This window comes from Periplaneta americana, chromosome 6, assembly GCF_040183065.1.
Source record: "Periplaneta americana isolate PAMFEO1 chromosome 6, P.americana_PAMFEO1_priV1, whole genome shotgun sequence".
Classification (NCBI taxonomy): domain Eukaryota; kingdom Metazoa; phylum Arthropoda; class Insecta; order Blattodea; family Blattidae; genus Periplaneta; species Periplaneta americana.
In genome coordinates, this window is record NC_091122.1 from 184,376,444 (window position 1) to 184,401,885 (window position 25,442).

General features: G+C 33.0%; 1 protein-coding gene across 4 annotated transcripts in view; it reads right to left on the bottom strand.

The window, feature by feature from the left end:
• Window positions 1-17,429, bottom strand: part of LOC138702117 (sodium-independent sulfate anion transporter) — a 122,223-nt gene extending 104,794 nt beyond the window's left edge. For 2 of the 4 annotated variants that reach the window (XM_069829706.1, XM_069829708.1), the window contains exon 1: window positions 17,256-17,429. In XM_069829706.1, the coding sequence (XP_069685807.1) occupies window positions 17,256-17,257 (2 nt within the window). In that variant the 5' untranslated portion in view covers window positions 17,258-17,429. Of the gene's footprint in view, window positions 1-5,598; window positions 5,709-16,834; window positions 16,877-17,255 lie in introns of those variants that run through there. The other 2 variants (XM_069829711.1, XM_069829710.1) reach the window with 2 other exon arrangements.
• Window positions 17,430-25,442: the final 8,013 nt, after the last annotated feature.

The window sequence follows — 25,442 nt, forward strand, 5'->3', positions numbered from 1 at the left end:
ATTCTACACAAAGTTCTACCACCTTTTTCCCCAGAAGAAAAGCACTGACGATGATGATGATGATGATGATGATGATGATGATGATGATGATGATGAGGAGGAGGAGGATGATGATGATAATGACAATAATAATAATAATAATAATAATAATAACAACTTTACAACGATAAACTTTAAAACCGAGTAGGTTATAATTTATATAAGTACTTAAAAAAAAACAAATAAAAGAAATCAGTATATCAACGAGAAATTTTTCCTCCCTCTACATTTTTTTAAGCTCACCCTTCCAATGAGACTTGCATAATAAATACATAATCATATATCAATGACCTGTATTAATAAAGGGAATAAAAAAGGTGAAGACTAGGTATGTTGACTTCATAAGTCTTGGGTTTCATTTTTTCTAAAATGTTAGCACTTTTCCCAAGTCTATTAAAAAAATAAATCATGACTATTTCCAAATATTTTCCTATTAATCATCATATTACTCCTCACTGATAACCCAATCGTTTCAGTTTGATTATACACACCATTAAAATAAATAAAATTATCTAGTACAAGAAATTTTATATTTTCTTCATTGTTGCTTATTCAACTGTCCAAAGACACGTATGACTCTCATAATTATTCTCTGTATTATTTTTAGATTTTAATAATATCACGTGAGCAGAATACGTCATAGTCACAGAATGAGATAAAATGAAATTAAAACAAAATTAAATTATATCAGCATAATTTTATTGTTATGGAAATTATTTTCTTATTTAAGCGATTAATTTATTAACAACTTAAAGTAAACATACATTTTGTATCTTGATCATGGAGAAGTTCATAGCAGAAACGAAAATCCTCTAACAAAAAATTATATGTACGAGAATTTAAGAAAACAACTACCGGTATGTTATTAATCTGTAATATTTAATAATAATAAAATTACTGTATAATGTAACATACCGTGATTGCTTTGAAGTAGCAACTCTCAAACTGCAAAGAAGAAAGTGACTGATGCTGGATAGACATGGGTTGAAAGGTTCCTTGTAAGAACTGTTTTTTAAGCTTAAAATAGCATTTAAAAATAAATGGAAATGTCAGGCCTTTATAAGGTAAACAAATTTCTATAGTAGATGACAGATGAATGAAAGACAGAATATGATATACTGATGTTAGCATATCCTGAAAGGAAGTATGGAGCCAATACTCGTAACTTGAAAATAAATTAGTTATTCACACGCCCAACGAAATGCAAAGTCTTTGTCAATTACACTTATGAGAAAACTGACATTAAGGTGATGTTCACATCCAGTATTCATATGCAACAACGTTTGCGCATTACATGGAGGGGGGAGAGAGAGAGAGAGAGAAATATGAAGATTCAACGTTGATATTTTTAAATTACGCAACTCAAATTTTAAGTAAATTTCTCCATAAACACTGCACAAAATAAGCACTGAACACACGTCTAGTCCAACTGTTAAAAAAATACATCTCGAGAAATTTAACACATTTTAATTAAAAATTAACAAACATAATTCGTGTTGAATCGTTTGTACACTACTTTTAACACTTGAATATAAATAATTGATTAAATGGCGATCTTACTCGTGTCAATTGTGTAAGAAATACATCACTCTAACATACGAAAACAAAAACACACATAAGATCGCATCTTCATTCAGAAAGCAGAAATACAACATAGCATACAGAACAGAAAACACACTACAAAGACATCTCAACACACAAACAACACAAACAAATACAACCACACAGGCGTATACAAACTCACATGCAATAGTTGCGACAGTTTCTACATTGGACAGACAGGCAGATCATTCCAAACTCGATACAAAGGACACATTAAAGCAATAACCAGAGGACACAATACATCTACATATGCCGAACACATAACTAATGCTAACCACACATACAATAACATAAATACAGACATGGAAATCCTACACATACAACCCAAAAACCAAAAACTCAACACACTAGAACAATGTGAAATATACAGACACACTAAAACACACCCTGATCAAATTCTCAACACACACTATTTGACACAACTTTTCATCACATGAACGCACCCACACAACAGGCAGCGAAGTTGAGATGATGCCGAGACACAGAAGGCTCTGAGGATGTTGTCAAGTAGCACCGAAACAGCTGTAAGCAGCACATGCTTACACAATTGACACGAGTAAGATCACCATTTAATCAATTATAAACATAATTCATTTCCTATGTCCTTTGCTGTGATTTTTTCAGTTTATTTCAGCAACAATTTAAAAGATGAATTTACTACGTAACTCTTCAATTACCTATTTTTTAATATCTGAAATAAAATATTATGGTCTTCATTTCATATACACTTTTCGATAGTCGTTTGTATTCCAAGTTTAATTTTATAATTTTAGATTAAATAATCATACAACTGAAAATAATATGTAGAAATGTCTCATAAGAGGCACACCGCAAAATGGTAAATAAATTGTTGGAATTCTTTCAATTCCAATACGTATAAAGCTATGATTTGCTCCACATATTTCAAAACATTTCGATAGATAAAACTATGTAATGTAAATCCTGAAAAAAGTCGGTAGCCTATATTTTAAATATGTAAATCATGAAGAAAAAGTTTGAATTTAAACATAGAAATAACGTTTTTAAAAATCGTTAATAAAACACTCATTCCCCTACAGGCTTCCGGTACTAATAAGGTCGGGAAAAATGTCACGTGAATATTAAATACATTAGGCCTATGTTCAATTGTATACTATGACACGTTGAATTATCAAAATACATTATTCTTTAGTCTTCGTTACGTACTCTTGCTGAAAATGTGATAAATATCTTTTACACATTTCTTCTTATTGTGTCAGTGTGTAACGAACCTAAGCACTGCGCATGCGCGACACACAGATTTACATTTTTCACAGATGAGCAGCCATGCTTACAACATGATAAATCATGAAAGACAAACCATTTTCGTACGTACAGTATTTTGAATGTTTCATTGTCGAATATAAAATAATCGGATTTCGTGACCGATGAAAGTAGGATTCAGCGTTATTTGTAAAAAAAAAAATCGCGTTTAACGTAAAAAATTGCCGAATCCGCAAAAAAACGGGAAAAACCAGCAAAATCCGCGACAAATCACGCTCGTAAAACGTGCCTTCAGAACGAATCTCGTTTATATCTATAACAATTTTAACTCTCTGACTCAAGTAACAGAAATTCGTAAAAAAAAAAAAAATCATTCGCGAAAATCGGGGTCCCTACTCATAAGCTTACTTTTCTAGTACAACTCTACTGTAATAACATTAGCGTACTCAAGTGGGGAGGAGATCACCGGGTTTGAACCCCCTTGAACATTTTGAGACAATGACATATTTAGATTTGAGTATTTTTTTACTCATAATCGTTTTTCCTTCTCTAATTTTTCACTGTCAGAGTAACAAAATCTACATCGACATAAAACATAGTCCTCCTGCCCCTCCTTCAATATAATTCCTGTGCTTGGTGCTGCGGTACGTTCGAATTATAACAATGCTACCTTTTTTATAGAGAGATCTACTGCCTAGTACCGACCTTGTAAAAAATGAAGCTGACACAATATGAAATTTAACTTGTGAAACATATTGAAAATGTTGTTTTGAGAGTTCTGCAGTGCAAATGTTGTTAAATATTGTGCATTGTCGATTTTAAACTCATTTCAAGAGCGGTATTCACCAGTTCGTTACTTAGAGTTCTGACTTTATTGTGAAACGTTTGTTTAACCTTTGTGCATTTGACATGATGATGATGATGATGATGATGATGATGATGATGATGATGATGATGATAATGATGATGATACACAAAATTTTAAATACCGATAATGTAAATTGTAAACAATTTATTAATGACCCCACCCCCTTTTGACAAAATTCTGGGTACCCACTGGTAATGAAGAAGATAACATATCATGAACCATGTTTGGAAGTTGTGTAAGTTCTCTGGGTAGCACAAATAATATAAATACTTAGGCCTAAACATTACAACAAACAAAAGTGTTATAATTTCTATAAATGTTTCCATATACCCCAATGATAATTATTTAAAAAAACAAAAACGTATTCAGAAGATGAAATTTATTAAAAAAAAAGGCCATTTTACCGAATTATATTTGTATTTTTTAACTAACGTATCTATTATAATTATAAGTAATTTTAGTAAACTTATGAAAACAGCATATGATGAATACATATGAAGACTCCACTGCAAGAATGATGGATGTCATTTGGAATACATTTTGCAGGAGAAGCAATTGAAAGTTTGAAATGCTTAGCGCTCAAAGCTTAACTGTGATTTTCCGATCATTACTGGACAATGACTATCAGTGTTAATGCCATATAACTCTGTATGTACATTCTATATGTCTTAAGCTATGCATTGACAGTCTCGGTTCATTTTCGACAAGAAAGTGACATCCATCATTCTTGCATTGGACTCTTCAAATGCAAGTTAAATAGCAAATAGAAGCCCGTTATTTTTTGTTTTATCATTTCATGAACATATAGTTTTGATGAAAATTTGAGAAGAAAACATAATGGGGATATTTATGCCCCTTAAATCATATTACAAACTAAAACAAAATACTGTATATAGGGTTATTCAAAAGTAAGTTACATTTTGAAATAGACATAACATTTTTAAAAATTAACACAGACACAAAATGGTAACACATTTGCATGTATCGAACAATGGGATTTGTTCAAAATGTCTGCTTATCATGCGATCACCAAACGTGTTATGTAACAATCGGTTAACTGGTGTATAAATATGGAGAGGTAAAGTCAAAACCATTTAAAAACACAGCTCAATGATAGTGATTAAAAAATTAATAAGAAGTAAATTTACTTTTGACACATTATAAACAAAACCTGTTACCAAGTTAACCAAAACAAATGAGTGTGATAAATGAACAAATCCCATTGTTCGATACATACAAAATGATGTGTTAACATTTTGTGTACACGTTAATTTTTAAAAATGTTAATATCTATGTCAAAATGTAACTTACCTTTGAATAACACTATATAACACATGTTACTCTATTGTATGTGTGCTTTAGATAACCTAATATAGCTAATTTTGGAGACAAGATATTCTAAGTTTATAACGAGAACTACCTAGTACAATATTTGTTTTTAAGAGGTGACCAATAAACAAATGAATAAATAAACTACGCATTTCCAATAGCAAACTATCTTAAAATTAATGGTAAATAGTACCAGGCCTACTAATCTACACAAGCAATTTTCTTTCATTTGTCTATGAAGTTAAAAAATTAAAAAGAATGACAGGGATTGTGATAACAACAGACAGGAGTAAAGAAAAGAATTGTTCCTAAAGCGTTAGACACACAAGCAATAATACCCTCACAAATACCACATACTAAGTAATATTTAACATGTTATCTCCAGTCAAACAACACAAATAAATTTACGACAACAAGAATCAGCTATGCAAATAATGAATGCAAATTATATTACAGATTTACTTTGTTTAATAAGAGATTTAGTGTCTTAACAAGCTGATGTCATGGTGTAGACTTACACACTGCTCCAGTCTGGGTTGGAAAAGTAAGATTAAGGCATCAGGAACACAAGAGACGACTGAATGGACTGAAGGATGGCACAATACTGCAATAGTTATATAGTGACCTTGCCACTATCATCATTATAAGACAGCTACTATTCAGTATTCTGTCCAACCCGAACATCAAGGCTTCTTCTGATAATCACAAAAAGAACGCAGGAAGTTGTGTGGAATTAAGTAGAATGGAAAACATGATAGCGATGAATTGACTTCAGAATAATGAAAATGTAGTGCAATCATTACAACATTTTGATAAATCACAAAATTATCGGAAATAGAAGTCAGTGAATGATTTATGACACTGCCAAAGAAATTTTCTTCTGCTCATACACCCAATGCTGATCCCAGCTATGGGTGAAAAATAGAATTACCTCCTTCCCCTCCCCACTACATTTTCTTAGAAATTAATTTGCGAATATGTAAGTCTGTAGTTTCAGATGTGATTATACATTAAATTGTTTAATCGCCTAATTTTTTTAAATCACAAATTTTCAAGATGTATGTATATGCAAACTAGTGGCTTGTGCAACAAATGCTGCAAATGTAGTTAATTAGAAGTTCGAATAAAAGTTTTTCTGATTTATTTTTCAGAAAGATTACCCGACATTTTGAAAGTTATTTGCTTCCATAATATTGAGATGCAACATTTAGAGCAACATAATAAATGAATGACGTGTAACCCTGTCAAAAATATATCTTTTAAAAAGTTTCCCTCTCAATGTTTTTTTTTTTTTCTTGAACAGATCCATCTTCAGTTCTTTGAGTTCTCCCTACACCAAAATGATGTGATTCACAGTGATTACAGATATAATCGATTAATCCAAAGAAATATGAAATTAATTTAGATGTAGTTTAAAGATGCAGCTAAAATAAGAAGCATGATTCAATTTACTAATGCCTCTTCCATATTACTGCACAGAATCCTAGAAAAATTAGGGAATCACACATGTAAGTATCTACACCACCCCACTATTAAATATATGAAAAGACCCACACCACTTGATTAATAACTATAAAAGTATTACATTTTTAATAACAATATTATCTTATGTAAGCTGTGTGTATATATATATATATATATATATATATATTGTAGCTGTTACTCTGTAAATTATAGACATAAAGATCCGTTACTCTGTAAATTACAGATATAAATATCTAATTTAAGATATTCTGTACATCTATTTATACAATCCCAAAAGGTTTCACTTTCGTATCATCAATATATCAATAGCATTAATGTGTATCATTAGTGACAAATATAGCATTGCAGAAACTGTAATAACATTTAATTTTTAATGGTAATAATGTCATCAAACTTTCTTGAGTTTTGTAGTTTTTAAAATCCAATACACAGCTGTGCTCAGAAAATTACACATCAGAGAATCAGACCTGTAAATTATTTTTAGTAAGTCTTGAGATGTTCTAAAAAATTATACATATGAAGATCGATATATTGAGATTATGATGTCAGAATCTGAGCTCTAAATATGAGCAATCCTGCAGGTCATGACCTTCGTATAATATTGTTTATTATAGTGTGTGTGTTTTGTTTTATTCTGAAAGGCATTAGTTCTTAAAACTGACGACAGATGGATTTTAGAAAATAGGAAAATGATGTAGGAAAATTAACATTTCACTGAAAACTACTATTTTTCTGAAAAACTTTGGGTTCCAAGCTTCAAAATGAGGGGTCATTTATTAAAATCCGTTCAGCTGTTTTCCCGTAATTTCCATTACCAGTTCAAATTATATATATAGATGTTCAGTCTTAAGGGAAAAATCCAGATATTTTCTTCCTTACTGTCTTTCAAACTTTGATGACATAATTCTTGAGAGTAATCTAAGCAATTTATGTAATTCAAACTTCAAAATCGAATATGTGGGACCAAAGACTTTTTTTTTTTGGGAAAAAAATAAATGAATAAAATTTTGGACAGACTTTTTACTCCATTAGAAATTGACCTAGGGTAAAACTTCTTTCAGCAAAATGATCCCTTACATATGGACAATATTACAAACTAAAATTAATTATCTTGAACCATTGAAAAGATATGCCACATTGTATAAGCACTTTAGAAAAAGAATATACCAGTATGTAGGCTATATTTGTACATTTTTGAGGTAAAATAAATATACATCTTGATTACACAACTTTTAATACTATATCACAGAAACTAAACACACTAGAACAATATACAGACACACAAAAAAACATCCCAATGAAATTCTCAACACACAACTCAATTTCAGAACACACACACTCTTTGACTCCACATTACACCACACAAACACACCCTCACAGAGGCGCCAAGACCAACAACGACCAGTTCTGAGGATGACCCATAATAGGTCGAAACATGTAAACCAGGTACGATAGAATTTAACACAAGAAAGTCATATAATACATATTCCGAAGTAAAATAATTATAATCAATTGAAAATAATAATTTTAGTTTACAACATTGCCACATGTTTAAGCTTTAATTTGGTACCTCAATGAAGTTTTTTTGCCCAATTGAAAGTCCGTCGGAAGGACAACAAATGTTGGAATATGTTGTTGTTTTCTAATGCCAGGCGTTTGACAATAAAGTCATTTGACCTCTTGTACTCCAATATTTTTCAAAGATATTATCATGGCCAGCCACTGAAGCAGATTTTGAGGTATTCCGAGTCCATTTCTTGGTTTGAGTTGCACAATGGGCAGTTAGGGGACTGATATATGTTGGAAAATGTGAAATAGGAGAAAACAGACACTGAAGATGGCGTAAGACAGAAATGTAAAAATGTGACTCGCGGAATGATTTCCCCTCATTATTCCTGCCGATTTAGGTACGCATGAGGATCGCGTGGCTTTGACATAAACAACCCCTCTCTCAGCGTCACATCAGTGCTGTAGGCTGATAAGGAGGGGGTAATACATCACACACGATTACTCCTCATTTACATCACTGGCATAAGGTACAGAAAGTGTAGTGCACTTATATTATAAATGTCCAAATAATTATGAAATTAATGAGATAATGTGTGCAAGTTATACATTTTTTTAAACTAGAAGAAATGAACTTCCAGATGAGGCAAAAATATTATTTACCAAAATTTTAAAGAAATCTGACATTTCTAGAGTCGATATATACTTGAACATGTGTCTCTACACACAGATACATGGATGGACATTATAAAATGATGACAGAGGTTCTGGTATTACTTATGACAAATTACTTATCAAGTGCTTAGTGGTAATTTGGCTATAAAAACTGCCTTTAAGCTTCTTACCCTAATAAGATTTTCCAGTCAGTTTTTTGTAGGTTAGCACTGTGGCCTAGAATCATTCTATTGCATTTTCAAGTATTTTGGACTTTTGTCATAACAATAACCTAACTTTAACTATACCCAATGGAAAAATTAGGATATAACGTGCATTACTAAAGTAAAGCATGCTTGAAAATCCTTCATCATCATCATCATCATCATCATCATCATCATCATCATCATCATCATCATCATCATCATCATCCTAACAAGTATTAGGCCAAGTGGCCTGTTACGGTCTGAAACTAGAATTTTCAGTCCATCTCTTCTTTGGACGGCCTAGAGATCTTTTGCCATATGGATGGTAATGAAACAGTGCTTTTGGAATTCTGCATCGATTCATTCATTCGAGATGACCCTTCCACTGAAGTTGATATTTGCTGATGAACTGCATAATGGGTTCTATTTGAAGTTCTTGCATTATGTCCTCATTTTTTTATGATCCCAGCGAGTATATCCAGCTGTTGCTCTCATGAACCTCATCTCACTTGCTGTTATTCTACTGACATCTTTATTCTTCCTTATAAACTCAAATTATCTCAACCACAGGTTAGTATAACTTTTGTACACAAGGACAGAAGGAACAGGTTTGGTAGATAATTAAAAAGGTTTAATTATAAAGATAAAAAATGTCAGCCAGCCAATACTAGGGTTCCCATATGTCCCATAAAATATGGAATCATCCCTTTTTTCGTTGATGTTTCCCCATTGTCCCCGTATTAAAAAATTAGTGACTGAAAAAACAAAACTATGAATATCAACTGCTATTTTATTATAAATGTCTGTATAAATATTGTATGTCAGACCTAATATTCTTAACCTAAACACAAGCATCTTTTCTACATTGAAATGCGTTTTTAGAGTGGCATTTTACTCTTATAAACTGACATGATCTGGAGAAAACTGTTGACCATGGCAATACCATAATATACATAGCTATACATGTAGGCAAGGGCTAGATGTGACAATACTTGTTACTGATCATAAAATGAACAGTTTTGAAGTGCCAGTACTGTTTGAAATATATGACTAATATATCGTCTGTTTTTGTTTATGCCAAAACATTTTTATAAGATTATGGTAATATTTAATTTGTGTAAGAATTCCTGAAGCTCAAAATCTGTGTGGAAATGATTGATGATGATGATGATGATGATGATGATGATGATGATGATGATGATGATACAGCAGAATCAAATTTCATGTTCCACATATGATCAAAGAAAGAGAGCAGTTCCAACAAACAGAAGAAATACTTGAGCTACGTAACTGTTTTAAATTTTCTATGCTGTTCACATGTGCAATACAAGTAATTTATTATATCTTCCTCAATCCTGAGAGTATAGTATACTATACTATAGAGTATAACATATTATACTATACTTCATACATGATTATGATATAAGATGTATGTGCAGAGACCCGAAGTATAGCATAATACACCTTCATTATGTCCTAACTGTAACCTGCAGAATTTTTTGAGCATTGTTCCTCATGTCAGTGACTTTTTTTTAAGTGTAAAATTATATTGAACTTTAAAAATAAAACAATAAATGTATCAGGACTCAGGAGGCTATATATTTTCTGAGTTGCTGCTACATTTCAATTTGAGAAAAGACAACAATACTGGTACTTGTAGTACTTTATGAAAACCTTAAATCACATAATTCTTGCAGAATTAAGATATGACAGATTCAAGAAATACTTAATTTCGGATTTTAATAAGTTAGGTGGTTATTTCTGCGAAAATGTTTCAAATAATATTTTAAGAGCTTAGTTTGGCAGACATTAAAAGAGGAAAGTATTCAAAATAAAATATTCATTATCTGCAATTTTAATGACCTATAAATCTAAGGTCACCTGTTATGGTTCAAGTGGTAGCAATTCCAAATACAAACATCCAGTACACACGAGTTCCATGGCGATTTATCTACCCTCCATAGAGCTGCGAGTGCATTTGTTGTTTGCTTGTCCTGTGAGCTGAAATGGTGGCCTTGTCTAGTTTTAACCACATAACCAGTGAGAGTGTACCGCCATTTGCAAATGTCTAGTGATAGCCATGTCTAGCAATGAAGAGTCCCAATGGCTTGTCAAGCTTAATTACAACGCAGTAACACAGCCACCACCAACATAGCAGTGTTAGCAGTGGCGGTTCCTCGGGGATGGAAGGGAGGAACGTCCTCCTCATATTTTTCTTCTTTTGAAAGTAAATACCAAATGAAATATATGCCTTGAAATTCGAGGAAGATTCGATAATTTTTAAGTTCACAGCTATAAGAAAACTTCAGTTGATCGAATTTTAAACGACGCGCACTCATGTGCTGCTAGAAAACTGTGAGAAGGATGCGAGATTGTTTGTGTGGAGGAAAGTCAATCCATTCCTCCTTTACTGCAGTTAACACACATAGACAACAGCGCACTAGCGGCCAGAGACAGAAGCAGAGTTTTAAAGCGAGTAAATGAACGGAGAGGGAGGAGATCCTCCTCTGAATCAGCGCATGGGCGGGAAATAGAAACCAACTGGTCGTGCAGCAAGCTCGCTACCGCTGCCATCTAACGATGTTGCATTCAACCGGACTATAACACATCTAGGAGGAGGCACAATAAAAACAGTTTTAACCCAAAGCTATGGAAGACACCAGATATATATATATATATATATATATATATATATACCTATAATATATTTTTTTTTATTACAAAACAAAATATATTATTCATTGCACTTTATATAAGCTATATTCATGGTTTGAAACTTTCGAGGATATCTGAAAGTTGAAGTTAGATTTATATAAAACAAAGAGGAAGTAGTTCTACGTTAGTATCGCAGATCTTTTTGGCCCCTGAAATTCACTTCCATTCATTGTCTACTAGACAGGACAACAGCCAAGTTGTCAGTTTTGTACAAATGTATTTGAAATTGAAAGTACTGCAAACTACATTATTTTAAGATAAAAAAATTAATCGGCCACCGGCAGCTTTGAACAATAATGGTAGTAGTCTATGACTTTACAAGAACTGACATTCTTAAAAAGCATGTGATACTGAACTTGTAAAATGTACATGTGGCAACACAAACCTCGTGAGTGGGTGCAGTGTTCTCGCTTTCCTAACAGATTATTTCCCATTCCCACTTCCGTAAAACGGTTCCGATTACGTGTTAGTAGCTAGTCTCTTCCAACACGTGTGATGCTGTAGTGTTCGCGAAAAATGCTGCGAGTTTGTGAATTTCCTTGTAATTGTTAATTTGTGCAATTATCCAACAATGAATGGAAGTGAAAACAAATTTTGGACAATTTAGGAAACTCAGTTTACAAGAACAGATTATTGCTATACAGAAGGGAAGGCCAACCCTAACACTACCTGGGGCCTGTTTCTCAAAACTCACGGACTAGTAATACTAGTCTGTACAGTAGTAATATTAGTTTATTTTACAAGTCTGTGTTTCTAGAAACTACAAGGGTAAAGTAGTAGTTACCAGTTCACAGACTAGTAATATTGGTCGATTTCACCAGTTCAAAAGTGATTCTGTTTCTCAAAATGCTAATCTAGTTGATTATACTAGTATTCAACAGGAATATTCCTACAAGACTCTAAAGACTGGTGATTTCTATATTATCAGTTACCAGTGGCAATCTTTCTCAGATAATCAAAACAAAATATTGTAGTTATTTTTTTAATAAATGTGGTTTAGTGATTTCGATTGAAGTAGTAAAGAAGTTTTTGTGAGAAGAGCTAAAACTATATCGAGAAAGAACAATTATTATTCCTTTACGGGAGCATTGTTTAAATATAATGAACGGTTTAAATAAAGTGCTGAAAAGCTTGGAGAGTTGTTAAATATAGTGGGACCTGCCATAACAAGACAAACAAATAGAAGTCATGCATTATCAGCAAAGCTTCAAATACAAATTGCTCTACAAATCGGGATGTTGATTATTTTCCAATGCCATCTGGTTTTTCTGCCCTAGACCAGCAACACATGCAGATTTTTTTCCTAATAATCTAATACCAATTCATCAACTGCAGTAATTTTTGCTGGCTTTCCTCCTCCACTGCCAGTTCTTCTGGCATTGTCAACTTTAGCCTACAAATTAAATACAAAACGACACTAATTTATGAATAGATCAAACGTAAAACTGAAAAAAAAATAGCGATTTTTTCAAGTCATAAGTGGCATCCATGTCGCCAGTAGACTCACTTGCTACATAATGGGTTCATATTATGATACTGTGAACTTGAATTGGTACTCGTCAAAGTTGCTTTCTTAATGTTGGGCCAGTAAGTGTCCCTAACGTATGCATAATCTTTGTTCTGAGGTATCAGTTCCATAGCCTCACTTATTACAAATTTTTTTGTCCAGTCGTTTACTTTACAATTTTTGTTATTATGCTTGAAAACACACCGAATGATATATCCTTTGAGTCATTAATCATATTGAGTATAGTTAATTTGCTTTCAATTGATGGAATTTCAAGAGAAGAGAGAAGTAAGAACCAAAATACAAACAACTTAGCCTCCTAACCTCAAATAACAATACCTACCAATGGGTATAAACAAATGAACTCAATCAGCTGACTAGTGAAAGAGATCATGTGACTAGTGAAAAATTGTCACAAGTTACTAGACTGGTAAAATAGTTTGAGAAACAGAATCTACTAGAGCCGGTGAAATATACTCTGGTAACTAGTAACTGGTGAACTGCTAACCTAGTATTTTTGAGAAACAGGCCCCTGGTCTTACATGTATGCATGTAGGCTAATTTGTAGCTTGTTTCTCTCAAGAAGGTGTCATTTTGCGCTGTTAACTTCTTTCCTCCTCTTAAGAAATATGCAGGAGCCGCCACTGAGTGTTAGCATTGTATATTCTAATTTCTATCAAAGCAGATGCCACACAATCTGTATGGTAAGCTTGTACTTCATGCGTCAAGCTGTAGGCCCCTAACAGGGTACCTAATTAAATGATAAACAGTAGCAAAACAGCATATTAATTCCTAGTTATTCAGGTCTACTAGTTTGACTGCTCAAAACCTCGATAATTCTTGTGTTCTAACAGTTGTTTTATGTTATAAAACTTCTCAATTTTAATGACACGATTATGAAGCAGCGAAAAGCATTTAAATATTGAAATTACTAAAAATATGCTTTGAAGTTCCTAGCATCATATCACACCTCCCTCACATTCATTGTAATATTGTCCTCCCATCTACGTCTCGGCCTCCCCAAAGGTTTTTTCCCCCTCAGGCCTCCCAACTAACACTCTATATGCATTTCTGGATTCACCCATACATGCTACATGCCCTCTCCAATTCTAACATCTGGATTTAATGTTCCTAATTATGTTAGGTAATAATACAATGTTAGTAATAGTTAACATTATCTAAATCAGTAAATTCATGCCAATGTTAATGGGGTAAAACGAAAGACAATATCTTCTATGATTGGCTCACCATGGGAGAGCAACAGAGCCATCCTATCTTGGGTAGGAGGTCATCGCCCAACAGGAATTTACTATAAGGTTACCAGATGTACCCATTTCCCGGGAATATTTGCCGAATTTTGCATTTTGTCTTCGAACAAAATTCGTCTCAAGAATGTCCCCAAATTTAATAATTTGCCTCCAGACATCCCGGATTTTCAGTATTAATTATTATAATTTTATGAAAATGTTGTTGAATATCTCAGCTATCTGTGAGATGTACAGTTTCCCTGGAAAAGGATGAGACGATTGAATATTCCTAAGTCTCAGATGTAAGACACTGCGCATGATCGGAGACCAGAGCACTGATACACAAGATAACGAATATTGAGTTACTTAAATTCAGGCTATTTGGTTTGTTACTAGCATCGTTCCGAAATTCACTTCAAAAACTGCAAAAAATATGATAATATTACGTAAATAATAGATAAATATATACATAAATCGTGTAGTTAAATCGACAATGGACCTTCATGACTAGATCGACACTCCGCACAGAAAGGAAACCTTTCATGTCGTTTCAATAGCTCAGACGGTAAGACTTCTGCGTGTTGTGTAAAAGAGTGCGAGTTCGATTCTTAGTCTACACAACGATTTTTTTATTGTCTAAATAACGTTGAAATAGCTAAGTCACGTTGAAATAGAGTTTTACAAAGTCCTGGGAAGATCTCGCCGGGGATCAGAACTTATTCCACAATCTCGTGACATCCATGCCGGATCGACTTAGAGCTGTAATAGAAGCTGATGGCATGTGGACAAGATTTTAAGTTAACAGGTCTCTTTTTGTTTCTTATGATTTTTGTTTGAGGAAGAATACTTTTAACTTCCAAATAAGATTTATTTTTTTTGACGAGGTTCAGCCCACTTGTAAGACCCAGAAATTGGGCATAAATTATTCCATATTTTTCGACAAATTAGACAGTCGAGGAACTCTGAACAAATTAATTACACCTAAATAAAAAAAAAAGTTTTACCCGGGATCGAACACGAGACGTCTCGGTTATACAGTGGAACCGACACGCTACTATATGAGCTAACGAGACAAGACAGTGATGGCAGCAGTCCAGAATATAGATCCCTTAGCAGACATTTGCCATTCAGTACAGTGAAGCAATGATATTTTGTGACTCGAGCTATGTTGTGAAATCCTGGCCTTAAATGGCAGTGTTATTCGTGTTCCTTATTCTGGTCCTTATCCTTGTTGTGGTCCTTGTAACAATTCTTATACTATTTGTCACGGTATGTATCGTTACGTCGATATCGAGTGAACTGTGCTGTAGAACTTTAACTTCCGACGATCAAGAATCGTCTCATTCTTTTTAAGGGTAACTGTACATATATTGTTAAGATGTCTTCCAAAAAGGGAAAAATTAGGATACAGTCCATTATTTTTCATCAAATATAGCTGCACTTGACCTGCATGAAATAATTTATTTAATGAAATTTCTTGCTTTAAGAAATATGTGACTTCAAAGAAATAACAAAGTGAAGTAAATAAAATGCTGATCTTTGCTCAAAATAGAGTGATATTTTTTAAATTGTCTCTGAGAGAATGATTTTCTATGCACAACTCCAGAAATTGATTTAAATATCTCTGTGTCTTTCTGGAAGTAATGCTTCAGCGAAGAGAATTTTTTCTTCAATGAACATGTGGAGATACCAAAATTCCAGTATGAGTTTAGAAGCTATTCGAGCCATGCTATCTTAACCAACTTCAACATGACCTGTCTGCAAAATTGGGATCCAGACAAGACCTGCTTAAAAAAAATCACTCTTCTGAAAAATACCAGCAGTTAAGCAGAATGAATACTTATACATAGAATGAGTTTTTCAATTCTTTAAGGTGTGTAAAAACAATGTAAGTGAGACAAACTAACAGAATGTTAAAAGTAGTTTTTTCATACATTGATATCTGTTCCAAGAAATTTTGAAAAAAAAAAAAAATCTGGTAACCTTAATCTACTGGCTATCTCATCTCAAATGAAGTAGAGGGTGTTAATAATTTTCATAATTTTTCTGATAAATTGTATGCCAATAGCAGTGAGGGAAGTGAGATGGTATGCATCGGTATGGAATACCACCACTGGTTTCTATGGGCAGAAAACATATTAGTGAAAAAAGACATAGGCCTACCGTCACTGAAAAAATTTGATCCATAAAAAATTGTTTACACATTCTTTCACAGCAAAGAGTGCTGTTTGCTTCTTTGATCTAAACCACATGAAAACACTCACTTAATACTGTAAGAAATAAAAATTCCAATGTATAGTCCCTATCTACATTTTTCATGTTGAACGACGAAAAAATTCAGAAATAGAAACCGAAATATGACAAGACACACCAAGTACATTTATTAACAAGTGAAAGAGTTTAATAGTGCTACAAAATGTAGATACCTACTTACTAAAATAAAGTTTACTTCTGTTGTAACAAATGAAAATGTTCAAATTTAGAGATGATTTGTAAGCGCACTGAATAAAAGATAAGCACTACTAGTGATGGTGACGTATTGATCAAGCTTAGGAAACGATATCATAATTTCATAGATCACTGAAAGTTATTATACACCAATTTTGTGACCTGACGTAACATACTGTTGGAAAGCAATGTTGTTGACATGCATACGCTCATATTTCAACGTTAGTACATATGTAAGTCCATGCACCTGTTATGCAAATAACAATTTTGAATTAACACAATCTGTATTCGCTATAAGAAATAAGAATGATTGTCATGGGCTGTTAATTTGTTCTATCTGTCACTATCTTTCAAAAAGACATACACATTCCGTGCCTTTAAACCTTATTCATATTATCAACACTCACATCTTGTCACTTCCGATGATATTCGTCGAATTGCATTACTTCTTCCCCACTGACTTTAAACTGTATTCACTAATTTAGCAACGCTGCCAGTATCTGAAATTGTTGACTCATGTAAGACTGATTGGAAGGTTAAGTAAAATAATAAATTGGTTCACATAACCTCATTTAACTTTGTGCCATGCTGGGGAGTATCGATTTATTTCCATGACGTCACTGGTTTATAACGAGTAGCGCCAATTTTGAATCACGGTACCAGTTGAATAATAAGTGAACAACAAGAATTTTGCTCCGACTTATAACAATGTGTCCCTTATGGTTTGATGTGCGCTGAATCCGAAAATGCATCTCTTTTCTTCGTATCACGTATGGGTTTTAAGATATACTATGATTTCACTTTTCGATAAGCACTCCCCCAGGAAACATCTGGCAGGGGTTGGGGTATAAACCAAAACAAAAGCTAATGTATTTTATCAGTTTATGACTTATTTACGGTTTATTATGGTTGTTGGCATGTTATTTTGTATTTCTAATAAATAAACAGATATTGGTCCCGTCTATTAAGTAAATTTCATAACAGTTCAAAGTGAAGTCTATGCAATGAACAAATAAGGGTGTGGTTTTCAGTATTTAAAGGAAACGTTTACCAGTTTGAGTGAAGGAAAATTAAAAGAGGGCATTTTCATCGGTCCACAAATTCACAAAGGTATGGCTGACCCTTTGTTTGAGGAAAAATTTTCCGTTACAGAAAGAATGGCATGGCGCACTTTCAAAGACGTTTGCTCAAATTTCCTTGGAAATTATAAGGCAGAGAACTACATAGAACTTGTTGTAGAAATCATGTTAAGCGCATACGTCAAAATGGAGTGTAATATGTCCCTCAAAATACACTTTTTACATTCTCATTTGGATTTCTTTCCTCCTAACTTTGAAGCGGTGAACAACGAGCATGGAGAAAGATTTCATCAAGAAATATCTGAAATGGAAAGGCGATATAAAGGAAGATCATCATCCAGCATGCTTGCAGACTATTGTTCGTTCCTTGTAAAATACAGTCCCAGGTCTAGTTATAAACAGAAGTCATCCAGAAAATTATTTTAAATATCAAGTTCAAATTCCGAGATTTTTCTAATTATATGTATGAAATATTGCTATTGTTGTTGTGTTTCAAACTATGTTACAACATTTTTGTATCCAGTACAAATTTTTCAAGTATTATGAGGAATTTTGAATCCCTAGTGTGTTGTAATTTTATCACTAGCAGTGAAAAATTAAAAACAAATAAGTTTTGTCATATAAAAATTCAATTCATTTTCCCCGGAAAATGGTACGTGATGGGGCAATATGGATTTTAAATTCAGATTTAGGGCACACATATTAGTAATATTCACCTATTTCTATTTCGGAGCAAGACAAAAAGTAAAAATTTGTTGTTCGGTGTAATCAATAAAATCCTAAAAGCGATATCTTGGCACTGAAAGTTATAACTAGACGTCGGATTTTTATGCACCAAATGTAGTTAAAATATCCAGTTAAAATCTAAGAAATATAGACTTAAATATACCACTAAAGACAAAATATACACTTACATATACCACTAAAGAGAAATATGTACTCCATTAAAACTAATAAAAGATGTTGTTTATTTGATATCAATTCAAATTAATACAACATTATTTTCGAGCTGGCGCTTTAAATACCGTGGTACCGTAATGCAAATATCCATCCTATTCTTATGCTTTTTTTTTATCTCACAAACTGAATTTTACCAAAAGGCAATGTTTTAAGATACTACAAAAGGTCCAACGCAAGGCAGCAAAATATGTCAAAATGGGGAAGGGACATGGTGAGGAGATAGTAAAAGACTTAGGTGGGAACTTCTCAAGTCAAGGCCACGAAAAACCAGACTCACCGCATTGTTTAAGGCACAAATGGGACACAAAGCATGGACCGATATCAATGCTAGCAACACCATCATACTTAGGAAGGATTGATCATATTAGGAAGTTTAAATGTAGAAAACAAAGAATGGACGTGGCAAAATTTTCCTTTGTTAACCGCACAATAGTAGACTGGAACAGCTTACCTGCGGCAATCTTTCAGGGTGGTCCTCTTAAAATCAATATACTTAAGGAAAGGTTGAGAAGATTAGACTGAAAATGTAATTGGAGGTGCAGTGTAATTATCTAAGTTGTGTCATGTAATTAATTGAGTTGATACATAATTAATTAAGTTGATATGTAATTATATTTAAGATGATATGTAATTTAGTTGATATGTAAATAAATTAAGGTGATATGTAATTAATTAAGATGATATGTAATTAAGTTGGTATGTAATTAATTAAGGTGATATGTAATTATTTAAATTGGTAATAGTTGGGTGAAATAGAAGTACTTATAAGTTAGATTTACTTTTGCTTATCGTAGACGTTATTATAGAATAGTTTTTATTTATAGTCTTAGGTTTATTGCATCTACTATTTATAGATTTACGTTTATTTATTTTATTTCATTTAGGTTTATTTTATTTTATTTCATGTAATTGTAATTATTGTATATTATATATCACTGCCACCGGGTGTATACCCAATTGTAGAGTTAATAAATACATACATATATACATACATACATACATACATACATACATACATACATACATAATATTAAAATATGCCATGTTTAAGCCTATATCCCTATAATATGCCACAAAGGAATAAATATGCAGATATATGCACTATAAAACTTCACATACTTAGATGAACGTGAAACATACGTTGGTGCCACTTTGTATACCATGTGTCAGCACAAACAAAACCTGCAGCTGAATTAAATCCATTGTCTAGTATTACTGATCAGTAAAATAATCATCGATTTTCAACTGAATAGAAGATTGATTATAAAGATTAAGCTATAAGAAATACCTAGAAAATTTTAAGTTTTTACTGAATAAACAAATAGGTTACCTGTACCTACATTTACATCTGATTGCAGCTGACCTTGCTAAATAATGCTCTACCTTTTGTTTCATCGATGTCAAGTAGAAAACAGTCTCTTGAGTTGAGATTTCCTCTTTCAAATCTCAGAAGCTTCTTTGAATTAAGACCACGACTGATATCCCTTCCGTTTGTACAAAAGCTGTCAATTCCTTTTTAACCTTATAACAAAAAAAATATTCAAGTCAACTCTTCAGCAAACTTAAAATTGTGTAAGTAATTATTAGATCAGACAAGTAATTGCATTTTAAGTGTTCACGGGAAAAATAAGTTGGTTGTTTTCCCAATTAAAAAGTATATAATTATTGATAAGTATCCATTGAACTCTAAACTGCAATTTATTACTTACAGTAAGTCTTATTCAACCGTCACCAAGAAATCACTGAAATTTCTGTTGACTTATTTTATTCACTTGAGTCATTAATGAATAATTCAAATCGGACCGATATTGTTTGATTTCTTTTAGTAGTTATAGGAATATACGACTACTTTAATTCCATTACTATTTCTTAAAATAATAAGATATATTATATTATTTGCACAATGATGCATTAATTCTTCCTTACCGTTGTTGTTGATATGCAATGTAAGTTGATTATGCCATATAATAAAACCCTAGAAGTTAACAGTGTTGTTATCCGTGCGATAAGTAAACTGACTTACAAAAAATCACACACAGCCAGTTCTGAACTAATCCACAGCAACCACATGCAAATCAAAACCAAACTTTACTTATGCATTTATAATGAAATTAAATATACAATTAGTACAGTTATTAAATATGATTGTAAATTATATGAAGATAGAATAGCTTTTAATTTTATATATTGCACGAAAATACAAAAAAGTGTAATATGAATGCACTGTGAACTGGCTGTGTGTAATTTTTTGAAGGCCAATTTACTTCTTGCACGTTGCGGTAGAAATGTGTAATATCGCCGACAGAGATGGTACCAGTACATGAACTGTATCATCAGTTTGGAGAATCGAAGCCCATCAAGCTAAGGTTTCCTAAACATTTACGGTTAGTGAATTACTTTTTGCAATACCTGAAAAAAATCAAAGAAAAGAAAAAGTCAAAATCGTATTTCTATATTATGCAATAGTTTGATGATTTTATTAAACATTCAATTGTTTGGCTTTTCAAGTACTAGTGTAAAGATATGGGTTGGTTGCTAGGTTGGGTTGTTAATGACTCGGAATTTAATCTATGAGTGAACAACGTGTTGAAAAGTCAAGTTTGATAGTGATAGAGTGGATAGGGGGAAGATGCCTAACTTGTTTTTGATTGAAAATTTAAGATACTGATCATTTACTTTTGAATTTCATATTGAAATATCAAAGTCTGGAAGGTATTTTGAAACAATATATTTTGGTACAAAACAGAAAACATTAAACCTTGTTTATACTGTAGATACAGGTTTTCTTTTTGCCTGCACTGTAGGCATCTTTCCCCGTTTGTCGGGTAAGATGGCAAATGCAATTAACACATTTACTGATATATATTTTACTTGAACTTGGTTTGATACATGTATATAACGAAAATGACTTAATCTGAAGCTCATGGACACTTTTCACTCGTTTTTCACTACTTAGCAAGACAGTCATTGCACAGATTTTATTGCCACGTGCAAGACTCGTGAAATCACTTCTTGCACACAATGAATTCAATCCAGTACAGTCCACAACTGTGGAGTAACGGTCAGCGCGTCTGGCTGCGAAACCAGGTGGCCCGGGTTCGAATCCCTGTCGGGGCAAGTTATCTGGTTGAGGTTTTTTTCCGGGGTTTTCCCTCAACTCAATACGAGCAAATGCTTTCAGTGCTGGACCCCGGACTCATTTCACCGGCATTATCATCTTCATATTATTCAGATGCTAAATAACCTAGATGTTGATACAGCGTCGTAAAATAACCCAATAAAATAAAAATAAAAAAATCCAGTACATTTTTGTCACTTTTTTTTAGGAGGAATTTAAGGGTACGGTATGAAATCCCGTATGCTTGTGATGCTCTAAAAAAAGGTCGTACCCTCTGTTATAACATGTTCCATCGCAAGTTCAAGACTATCCTCAATCCACTGACTTATATCAGAGGACCTTACGTAATGTTTAAGCATTCCCTGCAATAAAACAAAAAATGAAACTCTTGCAACAAGTTGCCATCTTACCCCAAAAAGTGAGCATCTTCCCCAAGTATCGGGGTAAGATGCCTAGTGCTATGACGCAACCTAAGATGGCGGAACAAGGTCGTCTGTTTTTACTCAATATTTTAGGAGAAAAATTCTGTAGGACAAATTAATATAATAAGGTCGTTTGTTGGTAACAATACAAACTTTAGAACCTTTACTACAATATCCATTACAAAGGTTTAACAGTTATTACGAATTCAATGACATTACAATTTTAACATACCTTTGCAATCATTTTGTAGCAGAAAAATGAGCTGTTTTATTGCTTTTCTTCTTTTCACAAGAACACGTGGCAAAATGACATTCATCTGTCTCAGTGAGCACGAAGACATGCGCGTGGCGTTCTCTCTTGGAAGAACGTGTAACTACAAAGAAATAAGCATCTTCCCCCTATAGTCATCTCTCCCCGATTCACTCTATGATAGATAGATAGATAGATAGATAGATAGATAGATAGATAGATAGATAGATAGATAGATAGATAGATAGATAGATAGATAGATAGATAGATAGATAGATAGATAGATAGATAGATAGATAGATAGATAGATAGATAGATAGATAGATAGATAGATAGATAGATAGAACTTTATTGTCGATGGCATAATGTATGCATAGACATGGTCAAATATATACAATTACAATTTAATTTAAAATAAGTCAAATATAAAAAAAAAAAAACAATATTAATTTCAACGGCCCATGCGTGCATCCTCAAGACTGTAGGGACACAATTTTATTAATTTCGTTTTTATATAATTCCTAAATTTCAGAGAATTTTTTTTGTATATTTGATGTCATCAGGCAAACTGTTGTATATTTTGATACCAAAGACCATATATGTTCTACTAGTGTTTGTAAGGTGGTGAGCTGGAATAGTTAAACTATTTTTGTTACGAGTGTCGTAGGTATGGAAATCACAATTTTGATGAAAATCAGACAGATTTTTATAAATTAGTAGTAAAACATTAAAAATGTATAAACCATAAACAGTAAGAATATTATATTGTAAAAAATGTTCCCTACAAGAGGTCCTACTGTCAACACCCGCTATGCATCTGACAATACGCTTTTGAGCAATAAATATATCATTCAGCATGGTTCCAGATCCCCAAAAACAAATACCAAATGAAAGCCTTGACTCGACGTGTGCGAAATAATAAGACATTAATACATCGTGATTTATTATCGTCCTCAAAATTCTGACTTGATAACAAATGCTATTGAGCTTAGAAATTAAACTTGTGCAATGGGGTCTCCAAGACAAACAATCATCAAATGTAACGCCCAAGAATTTAGTAGTTTCCCATTTACATAAGTATTGATCTTGAATAGAAATATTGATGTCCTTCAAATTTCTCTTTTGAGAATTGTGAAAGTAAATATATCCGGTCTTATTAACATTTAAGTGAAGCAGATTGCTATCAAACCATGTTTTGAGATCTTTTAACAGGTCACAACAGGTTGTCTCTAAATCCAGTTCCTCTCCATCTTTTACAATGACAGAAGTATCATCAGCATACATACACATAAAATGATTTCTTACATACATGGGTAAATCGTTTACATATAAAAGAAACAATACAGGGCCCAGAACAGAGCCCTGAGGAACACCAACACCCACATCAATATGTACATTCTTGGATCTATATTTATGTGTAAAATTATTTATTTTATGATCCTTTTGTAGTATTTCCACATATTGATATCTGTTTTGAAGATAAGAGGCAAACCATTTTAAAACTATCCCACGAATACCATATACCATATAGTAGTAAAGTAGTAAAACTGAGGTTAACTGAGAAAAAAGTGTTAAGAACGGATGACATTGGTATCGAAGCTGCAGATAGTGCTTATGCATCGCTTTTACCTGAAAAATCCAAACAAAGGAATTAAATAAGTCGTAATATTTTTCGAAAGTGGTGCAGCGCTAAAAACGTACATATTTATGTGAGTGAGGCGGTAACATTATGGCTAATGCTTCACGTGAGGATCCCGATTTACTGCAATTGGAGAAATACCAGTACAACATGTAAAATAAATTTTTATTGCTAATAATATGATCAATCAGCTGCTTGTGTATGCGCATGACATGAATATATTAAGAGAAAATCCACAAACGATTAGGGAAAACACGGGAATTTTACTGGAAGCAAGTAAAGAGATAGGTTTGGAAGTAAATCCCGAAAAGACAAAGTATATGATTATGTCTCGTGACGAGAATATTGTACGAAATGGAAATATAAAAATTGGAAATTTATCCTTTGAAGAGGTGGAAAAATTCAAATACCTGAGAAGAACAGTAACAAATATAAATGATACTCGGGAGGAAATTAAACACAGAATAAATATGGGAAATGCCTGTTATTATTCGGTTGAGAAGCTTTTATCATCCAGTCTGCTGTCAAAAAATCTGAAAGTTAGAATTTATAAAACAGTTATATTACCGGTTGTTCTGTATGGTTGTGAAACTTGGACTCTCACTTTGAGAGAGGAACATAGGTTAAGGGTGTTTGAGAATAAGGTGCTTAGGAAAATATTTGGGGCTAAGCGGGATGAAGTTACAGGAGAATGGAGAAAGTTACACAACACAGAACTGCACGCGTTGTATTCTTCACCTGACAGAATTAGGAACATTAAATCCAGACATTTGAGATGGGCAGGGCATGTAGCACGTATGGGCGAATCCAGAAATGCTATAGAGTGTTAGTTGGGTGACCGGAGGGAAAAAGACCTTTGGGGAGGCCGAGACGTAGATGGGAAGATAATATTAAAACGGATTTGAGGGAGGTGGGATATGATGATAGAGACTGGATTGATCTTGCACAGGATAGGGACCAATGGCGGGCTTATGTGAGGGCGACGATGAACCTCCGGGTTCCTTAAAAGCCAGTAAGTAAGTAATAATATGCCCAATTGTACTTTCCACATTTCAATAAAAGATAATATGTTTAAAATTATATCTTCATCACATCTCGAATGCATTCTCGACCTGGGAAGTGTCGC